Genomic DNA, 14,418 nt, shown 5'->3' with positions numbered 1-14,418 from the left:
TCGCCTTGTTTTGGGGATTCAAAGCTCAATAAATCTACAACGAGCCTAAATAGATATTGAAACATCCTTCTGTAAGCCAGTCATAGATCCAAGTCTGTGAAATGTGGCGTCTGTAGGAGCTTTTGGTGTAAATATCTTTGTTATAATGTGGGAAAAAGCCTTTGGAGAAAATGGACTCTGAAGCAGTAATTTCCCAAACAGATAAACGGTGACTCAGTGCAAAGATTAAACACCTTATTGGAGTAAAGCAGCTAATATTTGTTCACAGGTGAACGTGTATGTGTTCAGTGAATATTGTCCCTAAACCTGATGACTGTGTTTATGTAAAATCATAAGTTTATTCGCAGAAACAGGACTTTTCCAAACTCCGTTATCCACATTGTTTACTATGAGACGCCAGAGAGACGTCAGCGTCAGAATCACATTAAAAAAACACAAATTTCTCAACAAAAGCGCAGAGAAAATATTCAAAATGCCAAACACGAACATTCCCGACTCTTAAACGGAACATTATCCCTGGTTTGGTGCTTTTTATCGCCGTTTTCGGGCCTCGGGAATCGATGGGAGCGAAAGCAACAAGTGTGCGCTCGGTTTGTGCTAGCCGCGTTAGCTCGTTAGCCGTTAGCATGTTGTGGCGCTCCGTCCCCGCCCGCCCGAGCCGCCCCCGCTCGGCAAACCCAGCGCTCCCTCAGCCCTAAACCGTCGCCCATCCCATTGCACTTGCTCCTCGGAGACACTTGTGGATTCCCCGCAGGTTTTTGTGCAGAAAAGCGGGGCAGAAACTCACGAAAACGCGCCGGGGTGTCGCTACAGGCTGTCCGCGGGCATGGCACTCGGCTCCCGGGGCTGCTGCGCTGCTCTGGCCGCTGTTCGGGGCCTGTTTTCGGGGGGGAGGGAGGTGTATTTTTCTCCGCTGGTCCCAGAGAAAAGTCCGAAGCTCCAACAGGAACAGACGTCACCGTAAATCCGCCTCACAAACTCCCGGACGGCATTAGCATTTTTAAAGCGACACGGAGGAAGAACCGCTTCTGCATTCTTTACATACTTTATACTTTATCTTTAGGGACGTTCTTTACTTTATACTTTATCTTTAGGGACGTTCTTTACTTTATACTTTATCTTTACGGCCGTTCTTTACTTTATACTTAATCTTTACGGTCGTTCTTTACTTTATACTTAATCTTTACGGTCGTTCTTTACTTTATACTTAATCTTTACGGTCGTTCTTTACTTTATACTTAATCTTTACGGTCGTTCTTTACTTTATACTTAATCTTTACGGTCGTTCTTTACTTTATACTTTATCTGTACGGCTGTTCTTTACTTTACACTTTATCTTTACGGTCGTTCTTTACTTTATACTTTATCTTTAGGGACGGTCGTTCTTTACTTCATACTTTATCTTTACGGTCGTTCTTTACTTTATACTTTATCTTTAGGGACGTTCTTTACTTTATACTTTATCTTTACGGTCGTTCTTTACTTTATACTTTATCTTTACGGTCGTTCTTTACTTTATACTTTATCTTTAGGGACGGTCGTTCTTTACTTTATACTTTATCTTTAGGGACGGTCGTTCTTTACTTTATACTTTATCTTTAGGGACGGTCGTTCTTTACTTTATACTTTATCTTTAGGGACGGTCGTTCTTTACTTTATACTTTATCTTTAGGGACGGTCGTTCTTTACTTTATACTTTATCTTTAGGGACGGTCGTTCTTTACTTTATACTTTATCTTTACGGTCGTTCTTTACTTTATACTTTATCTTTACGGTCGTTCTTTACTTTATACTTTATCTTTACGGTCGTTCTTTACTTTAGACTTTATCTTTAGGGACGGCCGTTACATACTTTAGACTTTATCTTTAGGGACGGCCGTTACATACTTTATACTTTATCTTTAGGGACGGCCGTTACATACTTTATACTTTATCTTTAGGGACGGCCGTTACATACTTTATAGTTTACATTTTTGTTGAATTTTTGTTGAATTTTTATTTATTTTTTCTATCATTTTTTGTTGTGTTTTTTTGTCCGTGTTTTTCTCATGTTTTCATCCTCTTTTTCTCACTATTTTGATGATTTTCTTTTTAGCTTTTAGATTTGGGTAAAGCGCGGTTGAGGCGGGACTGGTGGCCCTCGAGCCAGTGGCCCTTCTGTGCTCTTCCCGAATGGACATATGGCCAAGGTTTTCAATGAGTTCAAAATGCAGCTGCAGGAATGTTAACGCGGACACAGAGAAGAGAACACCTGTGCTAAAGTCTCTCCTTCCTGTTGAGTTTAGAATAGTTGTCCCCATTTTTTACCCATTTTTTGACATTGACCGATATTCTAAATGTGCAGATCTCCCACACATTATTGTTCTGTTTTCTGGTTCTCAACGACAAATATTTTATTATTTAGGTATTGGAAACTAAGTATCGCTAATTACACACACGCACACACACAAACACATTGTGCAAAAGCAGTTTTAGGTTTGGGTATGCTACACTGCCCCCTGGTGGAGGCTCGTGTGGTTCCAGTTGTTACAGCTGATGTGTACTTAACTGGATAATATGTTTAAGTGCTGTTGGTGCAGTGTTATCTAGGATTCTATGGGCCAATCGTAATAGAGCAAATCTCTGAATATTATCAAAATGTAACAGTCTGTATTTTCGAAGGACTAAACAGTGATGGTTTTGTCGTGGTTTTTGGTGAAGGATTTCCAGTGATTGTTTGTGCAAACTTTCCAACGGCCTCATAGTGGTTTTGTTCACCTGGGACCAGCATGTTATACTATAATCAAACCGAGGCATAATTATTGTGTTAAAGTAGGTTTGGGCTGCCTCCACAGTTAGCGAGTTTCTAATACATGTGAATATGTTGTACCTGAGACTCTGGCACATTTGTTTGATATATGTTTTAAAGCTAAGAGTTGGGTCTAAAATGACACCCAGGTAACGAAATTCACTGACATTTTTTCGCTTTTAAAGTTTTCCCTTATATTAATACTTATACTTATAGAGTATAAGTCTTAACTAAACTATTAAAAGATATTTACACAGTGCTACAACGTTATTTCATTACGAGTCATAAAACAAAATCTCACCATATACTCCTGGTTTAGCCACTTCCCTTTTGAAAGAACGTGTTTGTTTTACGTCTGCCCAGAAACACGTGACGTTTCCGCCCTCCTGAATTCTGATTGGCTGAAGTGACGTAAACTCCGAATGTAAAGTGAAAGTAAAGTGTCGTTTACGGAGTGAAGTCTCTGAGTCCGTGAGTTTGTCCTCGATCACTGACAAAGGAATCTCTCATTTCTCTGAGACGTTTGAAGGATTTTGCAGCATGAAGATTTGTGCTGTTGTTTTCCTGTTGGGAGTCATGATAAAAGGAGCTGAACCCAGTCAGTATATTTATATTTGTTTTGCCGAACAAAAATGATGCGTAGAAGGAAATAGACTGTCCGCCATTTTAACTTTGAAATCCAGCTGCTATTTATATAAAAGAGAAACTTCATTGTTTTGTGCTTTGGAAACAGTGAAGAAGAAAAACATTAAAGTGAAGTCTCTGAAATTAAAGTCATATTTTATCAGAGGAATATAAATGAGGGATAATTAAAGGTGGATTTGCGAGTCCGTGTACTTTTGCGTTCATTTTATTTTCGATTTTAAAGGCAATAAGCCTATGCAAAATCAGAAATTGAGTTTTTACATATCATGTAGGCTACTACTGCAATATAAAAATACAGCCTACTGACTATTTTGTTTTCTCATTTGTCTATGTAAGACATTCACTTGAGAATAGACACTGCCAACAAAGAAAATACAACCATTAACCTTTATTGTTTACGCTGAATACTTTTCTGCTTCGACTCTGGCCATGTGCCGTGCCGTTTACGCACGGTTATCCCAGGATCGCATCTGTATGTGTGCGCTCCTGCCAAATGTGCTCAGTGCGTTCTGTGGAGATAGCGCGGCTCAGACTCGGTGTGCGAGGACGATACCAGACTGGCATAAACAGATACGTAAAGATGCCCAAGGTACAAGTGCCCGCGCCGACCTATTCTCTCCAAAGCCAGCAGGGCTGGTGGAGTATTAGTTCTGTATAGGTTCCTGTTGTTCATTTATGCCTAACTGCGCTGTCCAGCTGCTGATGGCACATCTGCATCATTACCCAGCGACATACAGGCTGTTCGCCAGTTTGCTGAACTTAGTAAGTTGTAGTGAGGATGATGTCATAGACTGGACAGCCAAAATGATACCCTCTCCCCCTCTCCAGCAAAGAGAATCTACAATTTGTGAAACATGGAAATTCACGAGGAGCACAATGTTTATGCAGCAGTGACCGCGCGCAGTATTTTTTTTTAGCTCAGGGTTGCTACTTCGAAGCCTTCTGTTACGCACACACACCCCACCAGCCCACGCTTTGACGCGCTTTACGCATCTGTTCCACGCAGCGCCACTTTTAAGGCTCGACCCCTGACCCTGCTGCTCTGCGTAAACGCATGGCCTTTTTGACGCGTTTTGACATAGTTTTCGTTGAAGGTGAACTGGAGCGGCCACATTGAGCTGTGCGTAACGAGAGAACCAATACTTTTTTTTCCACGCGTGCCTTAAGCGTTAGGTCGCCAGTGTGTTTGGCCCCTGATCCACAGCCTGTCAGGAGTTTAGCTCACAACCTACTTTTATTTGTGCTGTGTTACTTAACAAGCAAGGTTCACTTCCGGGTATTTGAGCTGACGCAGAAAAGGATTCAACGTAATCAGTAAAAGCTTAATTATTGTATGTTCCTTCGCATACTCGATTATGAACTACTTGTCTGCTACAGGGAAATGTAATCAATCAATTCTTGAGTTCGCATTTTCCTTTTCAAATCGAAAATATAATGAACGTGACAGTACCCGGACCTTCTCTGCACATTTTAAACCATTTACATTATTGTTTATTGATCCAGCACTGATTCATTCCTGTTTTATTTATTCAAAACGTTGTATAATATAATTGTTAAAACATTAGTATTTAGTGCAGTTTTTATCTGTTCCTCTAGATCTAAAATGTGTCTGATTTTCTTGTTCTTTCAGTGATTCACACTTTGAAATATTTCTGGACGGCTTCATCTCAGATCTCAGGTTTACCTCAGTTTGTGGAGGTCGGTTTAGTGAACGACCTGGTGATCACTCATTATGACAGTAAAACGAAGAGAACGGTGCCTAAACAGGAGTGGATGAACAGAGTGACAGATGACGATCCTCAGTACTGGGAGAGAGAGACTCACATCTGTTTGGGTAATGAGCAGGTGGGAAAAGTCGACATTGAAATAGCAAAGCAGCGTCTGAACGTGACCGGAGGTGAGTCTGAACTTTGACCTTTAACTGAACAAACCACAGTCACTGTTTTTTTGTTTCATTTACAAAACATATGACGATTTAACAGTTTATAATAATAGCTTTGAGGTGAAAAGAGAATAAATTTAAGTTCCTTCATAATAAAATCATTTAAGAAGTGCTCTTTGACAGACTGTGACTCTGACGTCTCTGTTCAGGTTCACACATGTTTCAGAGGATGCAGGGCTGTGACTGGAACGATGAGACCGATGAGATCAGAGGATATTATCAGACTGCGTTTGACAGTGAAGACTTTATCGCCTTGGACTGGACGACACAGACCTGGGTCGCTCCAATACAACAGGCCTTTCCAACAAAACTGACGTGGGAGAAGTTTGGAGTAGCTCCTGAATACAAAAACTACTTTGACCACGTCTGTGCTGAGTATCTGAAGAGATATGTGCGATACGGAGAGAAGACTCTGAAGAGGACAGGTAAACATCTCTACACTTAAACATCATCAGAGAGAGGATTATTATTTCTCCCACATCAGCCAGGGTTGTTGCGTTAGATTTGAATAAAAATCACAATCAGGACCAAGACAAGGATATAATGGAAGTAAATGAGAAAAAAAATCATGACTAAAATCATGACTTTTGATAATTTTTAACTTAACCCCTTAACCCCCACCATAACCGATGCGCAAAAGTAACAAAAATGTGACATAAATGTGAAGCCGAAAAAAAAATCATGAAGAAAAAGTGACAAAAACCTAACAAAAAATTGAAAATACCAAATATGTGACCATAAAAACGAGGAATGCGAAGGCTTTAGCTTTCAAATGATGCGTTACATAGGCTGTGAGCACTCAGGGCAAGAAGCTTTTAGATTTGGGTAGAGCTGCACTGGAGAAAATACTTGAAAGCGAGGGGTTAAGAGGTTAACAATAACTGTCTGATATATTGGAACCTCCTGTCCTGTCCCTCAGAGCTCCCCCAGGTGTGGTTCCTGCAGAAGTCGTCCTCGTCCCCGGTCACCTGCTTCGCCTCAGGCTTCTACCCCGACAGAGCCGTGCTGTTCTGGGCTAAAGACGGGGAGGATCTGCGGGGGGACCGGGGGGAGATCCTGCCCAACCACGACGGGACCTTCCAGAGCAGCGTGTCCCTGGACCTGTCCTCTGTCCCCCCCGGAGACTGGGGACGGTACAGCTGTGTGTTCCAGCTGTCCGGAGTCAAAGACGACCTCGTCACCAAACTGGACCCTGGACTGATCCGGACCAACGGTGAGGCTGACACTGAAACTGGACTGAGACTGGAGTGAGGCTGGGGCTTTGGGTCAGAGCAGAGTCCGATCGCAGCCAGAGAGGAATCACGCAGCTGTTATTTAGGTGATATAACGTCCATCAACAAACAGGAAACATGCATGTTCTGAAAAAGCAGTTAGTTTAGTAGTTCATATTTCTCTTCTCTCAAATTAATCCAATCACATTTGTAAAAGATATTTCTCCAAAATCGCGCAACCCTGGGATAAAACTCTTAGTCTCTTGAAGGTGCGTTAACTTTTTATGGAAAAAAGAGTTCAAACTGGGGAACGTGATTTTTCCTGTCCAAGTTCGAAATGTTTAGTTTTGCCCAAACTCATTTCTTGCTCTCACAATCCCTTCTGCACATCAGACCTGTTCCAGAAAATAGTTTATATACACCTTTCTCATGCCTGGGCAGTGGGCACAGCACTGAGCGGTGGCAAAGTGGTGCCTTGACTTTCCATCTAAGACGCTCCAGAATCAATCGTTTTTGAGGGTTTCTGGTAGGTTTTAACTGCTGATGGATCCATGTCTATGATTTACGTAAACATTCATTAAGAAAACTTACCAGAAACCCTAAAAAAACCTGAAACATTGCATTTTTCAATACCTGGAGCGTCCAAGAGCCCACTGTGAAGGAAAGGCTCTGAGATAAACACTCAACAGCTGCTGGGTCAAAGGTCAAATACAAACTAATCTCAACTTTAATTTCACATGAAAAGTTACTTTATGCAGTGGTTCTCAACTGGTTGCTTGGGACCCGAAAGTGGGTCACAGAGCCATTTTCAGTGGGTCACAAACCATTCCCAGGGAATTAATTTCTCCACATTTGTCTTCTATAAAAGCATAGAAACGTCTTAATTATTAAAATGACTGTTGTTTTGGTCATAGTTTCAGCTGCATAGGTTTATGTTTATCCAACATGAATTGGTGGAGAAAATACAGTATTTCACTTGATATTTTAGAAATGTACTTTTTATCTGTGTCGTGGTTTGCCATCCCAGGATTACAGCGGGTCCTGACAGTCCACAAGCACTGCCGTAATGCACCTGAACTATGATGTTTTGTCTTTAACAGAGAAGAAGTACACTGTGTACTTTGTGGCTGCGGCGTGTGTTCTCGGCGCTGTCGTCAGTTCCCTGATTGGATACTTTGTGTGTCGCAAATACAAAGGTAAATGATATTTAAAATGTGCCTGAAGTTTAATGTGACACAAACTGACTGAGTCTTTCTCTGCTTTGTTTCCAGCCAAACAGCTCAGTCCTGGTAAGTAACGCCTCACTGTCAGAGTCTGAAACGCTCCTTATGTTATGTTTCTGTGTCTGACGCTGGGCTGGTTTTTCTTGTAGAGTGGAGTGAACCTGAGGTGATGAAGATGAGACTCAGTGAGTGACTCTTTGACTCACTACATTCAGCATGTAAGTAAGTGCTTTATTTGTCATTGTAACCGCACAACGAAATTGTGTTCAGGTGTTAGTCAGGACCACGTTTAGGCCAGAGGTTCCACAAGACTTTTATTTTTGTCGGACATTTAGGCCGACTGGGCTGTAAAATATCGGCCAATGAACAGAACTTAAACATTAGTAAAAGTTTTAGTTCAGTTCAGCTTCAAATCCAAACAAACGAACACTGTCCTTATCCAGCTCTGTATCAGCTGCACAGCCAGTTCAGGTCACAGTCCGTGAACACTGAAGTATATTAGGCTTTGGACCTTTTCTTGCACTAATGTATTTGGTCAAATACCCCGAGGCAGTAGTGGACCATAGTGGACCATAGTGGACCATAGTGGACCATAGTGGGCCATAATGGACCATAGTGGACCATAGTGGGCCATAGCGACAGGGGAACGAGTCGAGAGACAGAACTGGGAGAAGCCCAACCCCAACACTCTCTGACAATGACACACAGTACAGGGTAAAAGTTTGGAAAGTCTTTTTTTAAGCATTCGTTTCTCCTGTCATTTCAAAACTGTTCCTAGACTCTCACCGAAGCCGTTCATTTATGAGTGAACGAACACATACGGAATTGTGTTTTAAACAAATTCCGCCTGTCGCTTCAATTACTGCTTTCCACTTTTGACATTTGCTCAGTAGCTTCACGATGTCGTCACAGAAATGGTTTGGACTTCTCAAACATGTTGAAAACTATCTCACAAGACGAATTAAGGGCGGCCATTTTGAAGAATTTAGAATATAAAACATATCTGGAGTTATTTCACCTGTTTTCCTTCATAATCCCACGTGTTCATTCATAGTTTAACGCCTTCAATGAGAATCGTAGTGCGTTAATGATGAAAATAAAGAGAAGCCAAGACATAAAAAGTGTGTCCAAACTTTTGGCCTGTACAGTATAATAATAAACCTGAGTGTAAATGTCTGTCAGATATCGTCTCACTGTTTCTGCGTCTCGTTCACAGATAACAGCGGTTCGTCCAAAGCTGAACTTCCTCTTCCTCGAAGCTGATTTAAGACTCTCTCGTTTTGACCTTTTCAAATGACCCGCTCTGTTTCTGTCCGTGTTTCATAAAGGCGTGTATAATCTGTGTCTACTTTGAATGTAGTTTCTGTGATGGTTTGAAGCTGTTTATTTGCACTTTTGCACTGTTACACTGTTCTACCAGTTGTGTAGATACTTTTGCTTGGTTTTGTTACATTTATAGCATCATTATCTCATTTAATGTGTTTATGCTGGGAGTTTTTGGAACATTTTGGTAAAACAGCAAAGCTTTAGCGACTCTGACTCTTTATGAAAATGGTCCATCTGGTTTGGACGTGTTTGATTTGAGTTTGCTTATTCATATAATCTAATAAAATGGTTTAAAAACGTACGGTTTGTGGATTCTTCAGGGGATGAGGACCGAGGTTCACCATAGCTTCTCCGTCTTTAACCTAAAACATAATAATACTTCATGTTTCTGGACACGTACAGATCATTGTCTGTGGTTTAAGTCTCCACCTGTCAGTAAATGTTGAGCTCAGCCCAGTCCAGGCCTCTGGAGGATCAGCCTCTTTCACCTGAACCACCAAAATAAAACAGATTTTACATTAACACCACAATATCACAAACAAGATGGAATTAACTTCTTCTACTTCACTTATTTACTCTACAGAACTGTACTGAATAAACTCCACTTCTAAATAAACAACACAGACAGATGATTATCCAATATTACATCAACAAATCTATATTGTACTAAAGTTGTATCAGTAAAAAACTCTGTTAGCTACATGTTGACCGTTAAGCTAACCGCTAGCCTCCTTACTTTAGCTCTTCTATCATGAGTGAAAGTACAGAAAGTATTTGTATCAGTGTCATTTTACCTTTAAACAGTTTTATGCTGTTTCTATTCCAGTTCACGTCTTCAAAACGCCAAATAAAAGCCGTTCTTCTTCACTTCCGGTTTCAGTTCAGGCGCCACAAGGTCTGTCTGCGTTGCCATGGTTACAGCAGACAGACCTGACAATAAATGGAATGAAAAGTCCTGAAAACGCCAGTGTTTGTAAATGTAACAGACTCGAAATAAATGTTGACTTTTACTCTTGTCTTTTCCAAATGTGGACGCTAGAGGGCGCCATTGTTCTGTTTAGCCCGTGTTGTACAGAACAAGACTGACCATCACCTTTACCGTTACGGCTCATTACAGTAGTTCCGTTAGCATCAGCAGACTAACTATTTCACAATAAACATTTCATTTGGCTCATAAATATTTGACAGTAACTTTACAAACCGTGTTCCCCAAAGGACCGAAGGTAAACATTGGTAGTTTTTATCGTTTTCCGTGAATCTTTTCAGACGTTTCGTTCGTCAAGCTAATTTTAGCTACTTCCGGTTTCAAGGAAGTTACCAAAGTAAAAGCTCAATGCCGTAATAATAAAACCTTACGTCATACTTCTGTTATTCAACTTAAAATGTGAAACTAACATATGACATAGACTCATTACTAAGGGACAAATGTCAAACTTTTATTCGTTATTATGTTATGTTATGTTATTTTTAGATGTTTAATTTGGGGGTTTTACAAGCTGAGCCATAATCAGCTACATATCTCACTCTGCATGTATGAGCCTATTTCATGCATTAGTTTCACAAAAACTGCATTTTCTTAAAATTAATGAAAAAATAAATAAAACTGCGATGTAATGTTTTATGAGGAATACCTGGAACATGAAAATATTACAACGTTTCATTTGAAAGATTTTGAAGAATAACAACCCCACGTATCCATCCAGCGGTTATGATCCTTCAGTTTTGCACATTTCAAGAGCCTAAAAATATACACACTACAAAAAGAGCCTTAGAATGACCACACATTCATATTTTCTCTGCTTCTTTTTATAAAAATCTCAGGTGACTTTGGGTCATTGTGACGGGCTGCGGCTCGGGGCAAAATGACCTGAAAGCCTCAGGGTTGAAGAACGTAGGAAACGATTTTAACACAATTTAAATGTGTCGACGGCCGTGGTTTGAGCTCAGGCCAGTTCTTTGTGTTGTCAATGTTTGGATCTGTTTGTTGTGGTTATTGTTATGTCATTTTCTTTTGCTTCAGACAAATGGAATCTATCAAATGATGCACAAGACGTTTAATTTAACATTTAAAGTGTTTAATATCAACTTAAAGTTCACACAAGATTCATTTATACAAAGTCATTCCATAAAAAACACAGTGGAAGAGGTAGAGAGCGCCCCCTGCCTCCACCAGCGCTAACAACATAAGGCACTGTTTTAACTCATGACAAGCATTTCATTATTTTATTTTTCTAAAACCATGGACCTTAATAAAGCTGAATGAATGAATGAATGAATGAATGAATGAATGAAGGCGTTTTCATTCAATCAGAGACTTTTGTCAGACTTCATGAAGAAGAGGAAGATCGTCCGAAGATTAAAACTGTCAGATTTTTGTAGATTGGTAGATTTTTTGTTGAAGTCAGTAAGAAAGTCCATGAATAAGATTATTTTCCTTTTTCTCAGACGGCTCCGTTCTTGTTCCGTCTCCGTCTGAACACGTAGAATCCCACTCCGGCCAGCAGGGCGGCGCCGCAGGTCACCACCAGGAGGGCGAAGGTCGTGTTGAGTCCCACCTCCGCCTCCTCCGCGCTGAGCTGCATCCCCAGGAAACTCAGGCCAGGAGGGGGCGCCACCGTCACTGCAGAGAGAGGAGGAACATCACATTCATAACCCCCTACTACAGCTTTATAAAGTTCACTCAAAGGCCAGGAGGGGGCGCCACCGTCACTGCACAGAGGAGGGACATCACGTTCATAACCCACTACTACAGCTTTAAACCGTGTTATAAAGTTCACTCAAAGGCCAGGAGGGGGCGCCACCGTCACTGCACAGAGAGGAGGAACATCACATTCATAACCCACTACTGCAGCTTTAAACCACGTTATAAAGTTCACTCAAAGGTTTAAGTAGAAAAAGGAAAAGCGAAAACGAACCAGCTTTAAATCACGTTAGAATTTAGAATTTAGATATATCTGTTTAATTTTGGAAAAAACTAGTTATTGCTGATTTTTTTTTTAAAGCGGTCTGTTTCCAGATTCCTGGAGCCAGGCTGACGTTCAGAAACACCTGGCTGGAGGACTTAGCTATTGTACATGTTTTTTGTGGTAGGGTAAACCTACATGGGGAGAACATGCAAACTCCACAGAAAGGGGAATCGAACCCGGGACCTTCTAGCTGTGAAGCACGAGCGCTAACCGCTCTTATGACCAACTGTCTTGTGGACATAATATGTTTCTTTAACCCTGAACAAACTGCAAAATTCAGGTCCAGTAAAAATGTATTTTAATTTAAATAAATCTGTCGCGCCACCTACAAATATGAAAATACGTTACGCCTATGGGGGCGGGGCCAAATATATGCTATTCGGCAGAAAAACAGTTGAAGGTCTGGGAGTGTCAAATCTGAGGTCTCTGTGTAAAGCCAAACTGTACTTATATTTGGATCACAGCGGCATCTCGGTCACAGCCTTTCGTGCTACACGTGGATACCAAACATGTCAGTATTTGTGAATGAATGAGCGCGGGAAAGAGCAGACATGTCTTAGAACAGGGCGGTGGTACCTGGAGGCGGCTGCGCCGTGGCGGCGGTGGTACCTGGAGGCGGCTGCACCGTGGCGGCGGTGGTGACAGGGGGCGGAGTCAGACACTCGTGTCCGGGCTCAGGGAAGCCGTTACACCGGATGATCCTGTTGTACGTCTGGACCGAGGCCTTGGGCGTCCGGGGCAGCGTTGGGTCGGAGCGGTTCACGAACACCAGGCCGAAGCGCTCGTTGTATCCCTCCGCCCACTCGAAGTTATCCATGAGCGACCAGGCGGTGTAGCCGCGCACGTCAGCGCCGTCCAGCAGGCGCGCTGCAGCAGACAGGGAGGTGGTTACTGTAGTAGAAGTACTGTGAGTACTTGGTTGATGTACTGGGTGTAGTAGTAGTACCTTTGAGTACTTGGTTGATGTACTGGGTGTAGTAGTAGTACCTTTGAGTACTTGGTTGATGTACTGGGTGTAGTAGTAGTACCTTTGAGTACTTGGTTGATGTACTGGGTGTAGTAGTAGTACCTTTGAGTACTTGGTTGATGTACTGGGTGTAGTAGTAGTACCTTTGAGTACTTGGTTGATGTACTGGGTGTAGTAGTAGTACCTTTGAGTACTTGGTTGATGTACTGGGTGTAGTAGTATTACCTTTGAGTACTTGGTTGATGTACTGGGTGTAGTAGTAGTACCTTTGAGTACTTGGTTGATGTACTGGGTGTAGTAGTAGCTTTGAGTACTTGGTTGATGTACTGGGTGTAGTAGTATTACCTTTGAGTACTTGGTTGATGTGCTGGGTGTAGTAGTAGCTTTGAGTACTTGGTTGATGTACTGGGTGTAGTAGTAGCTTTGAGTACTTGGTTGATGTACTGGGTGTAGTAGTATTACCTTTGAGTACTTGGTTGATGTACTGGGTGTAGTAGTACCTTTGAGTACTTGGTTGATGTGCTGGGTGTAGTAGTAGTACCTTTGAGTACTTGGTTGATGTGCTGGGTGTAGTAGTAGTACCTTTGAGTACTTGGTTGATGTGCTGGGTGTAGTAGTAGTACCTTTGAGTACTTGGTTGATGTGCTGGGTGTAGTAGTAGTACCTTTGAGTACTTGTTTGATGTACTGGGTGTAGTAGTATTACCTTTGAGTACTTGGTTGATGTGCTGGGTGTAGTAGTAGTACCTTTGAGTACTTGTTTGATGTACTGGGTGTAGTAGTATTACCTTTGAGTACTTGGTTGATGTGCTGGGTGTAGTAGTAGTACTGTGAGTACTTGGTTGATGTACTGAGTGTAGTAGTAGTACCTTTGAGTACTTGGTTGATGTACTGGGTGTAGTAGTACCTTTGAGTACTTGGTTGATGTACTGGGTGTAGCAGTATTACCTTTGAGTACTTGGTTGATGTACTGGGTGTAGTAGTAGTACCTTTGAGTACTTGGTTGATGTACTGGGTGTAGTAGTAGTACCTTTGAGTACTTGGTTGATGTACTGGGTGTAGTAGTAGTACCTTTGAGTACTTGGTTGATGTACTGGGTGTAGTAGTAGTACCTTTGAGTACTTGGTTGATGTACTGGGTGTAGTAGTAGTACCTTTGAGTACTTGGTTGATGTACTGGGTGTAGTAGTAGTACCTTTGAGTACTTGGTTGATGTACTGGGTGTAGTAGTAGTACCTTTGAGTACTTGGTTGATGTACTGGGTGTAGTAGTAGTACCTTTGAGTACTTGGTTGATGTACTGGGTGTAGTAGTATTACCTTTGAGTACTTGGTTGATGTACTGGGTGTAGTA

General features: G+C 41.6%; 3 protein-coding genes across 3 annotated transcripts in view; 1 reads left to right on the top strand and 2 right to left on the bottom strand.

The window, feature by feature from the left end:
- epb41l5 (erythrocyte membrane protein band 4.1 like 5) overlaps positions 1–933 on the bottom strand; it is a gene marked incomplete at its 3' end in the record, with an annotated part of 31,564 nt that extends 30,631 nt beyond the window's left edge. Inside the window, exon 1 of the mRNA XM_079563733.1 lies at positions 788–933. The remainder of the gene's footprint in view (positions 1–787) is intronic.
- Positions 934–3,225: 2,292 nt separating this feature from the next.
- LOC306968386 (class I histocompatibility antigen, F10 alpha chain-like) lies at positions 3,226–8,002 on the top strand (the record flags this gene model as incomplete). Its single annotated transcript, XM_079563732.1, has 7 exons — positions 3,226–3,386; positions 5,064–5,330; positions 5,525–5,800; positions 6,295–6,588; positions 7,687–7,782; positions 7,858–7,875; positions 7,959–8,002. The coding sequence occupies exons 1-7, from the start codon at positions 3,329–3,331 to the stop codon at positions 8,000–8,002; spliced, it is 1,053 nt and encodes a 350-aa protein (XP_079419858.1). The 5' UTR covers positions 3,226–3,328.
- A 3,574-nt stretch (positions 8,003–11,576) lies between these two features.
- LOC306968385 (lactase/phlorizin hydrolase-like) overlaps positions 11,577–14,418 on the bottom strand; it is a gene marked incomplete at both ends in the record, with an annotated part of 33,844 nt that continues 31,002 nt past the window's right edge. The window contains 2 exons of the mRNA XM_079563731.1: positions 11,577–11,755; positions 12,711–12,968. Of these exons, the coding sequence (XP_079419857.1) occupies positions 11,577–11,755; positions 12,711–12,968 (437 nt within the window). The remainder of the gene's footprint in view (positions 11,756–12,710; positions 12,969–14,418) is intronic.

Source organism: Gobius niger, assembly GCF_951799975.1.
Source record: "Gobius niger genome assembly, chromosome: 9".
Classification (NCBI taxonomy): Eukaryota; Metazoa; Chordata; class Actinopteri; order Gobiiformes; family Gobiidae; genus Gobius; species Gobius niger.
This window is presented reverse-complemented; position numbering and strand designations above follow the sequence as displayed.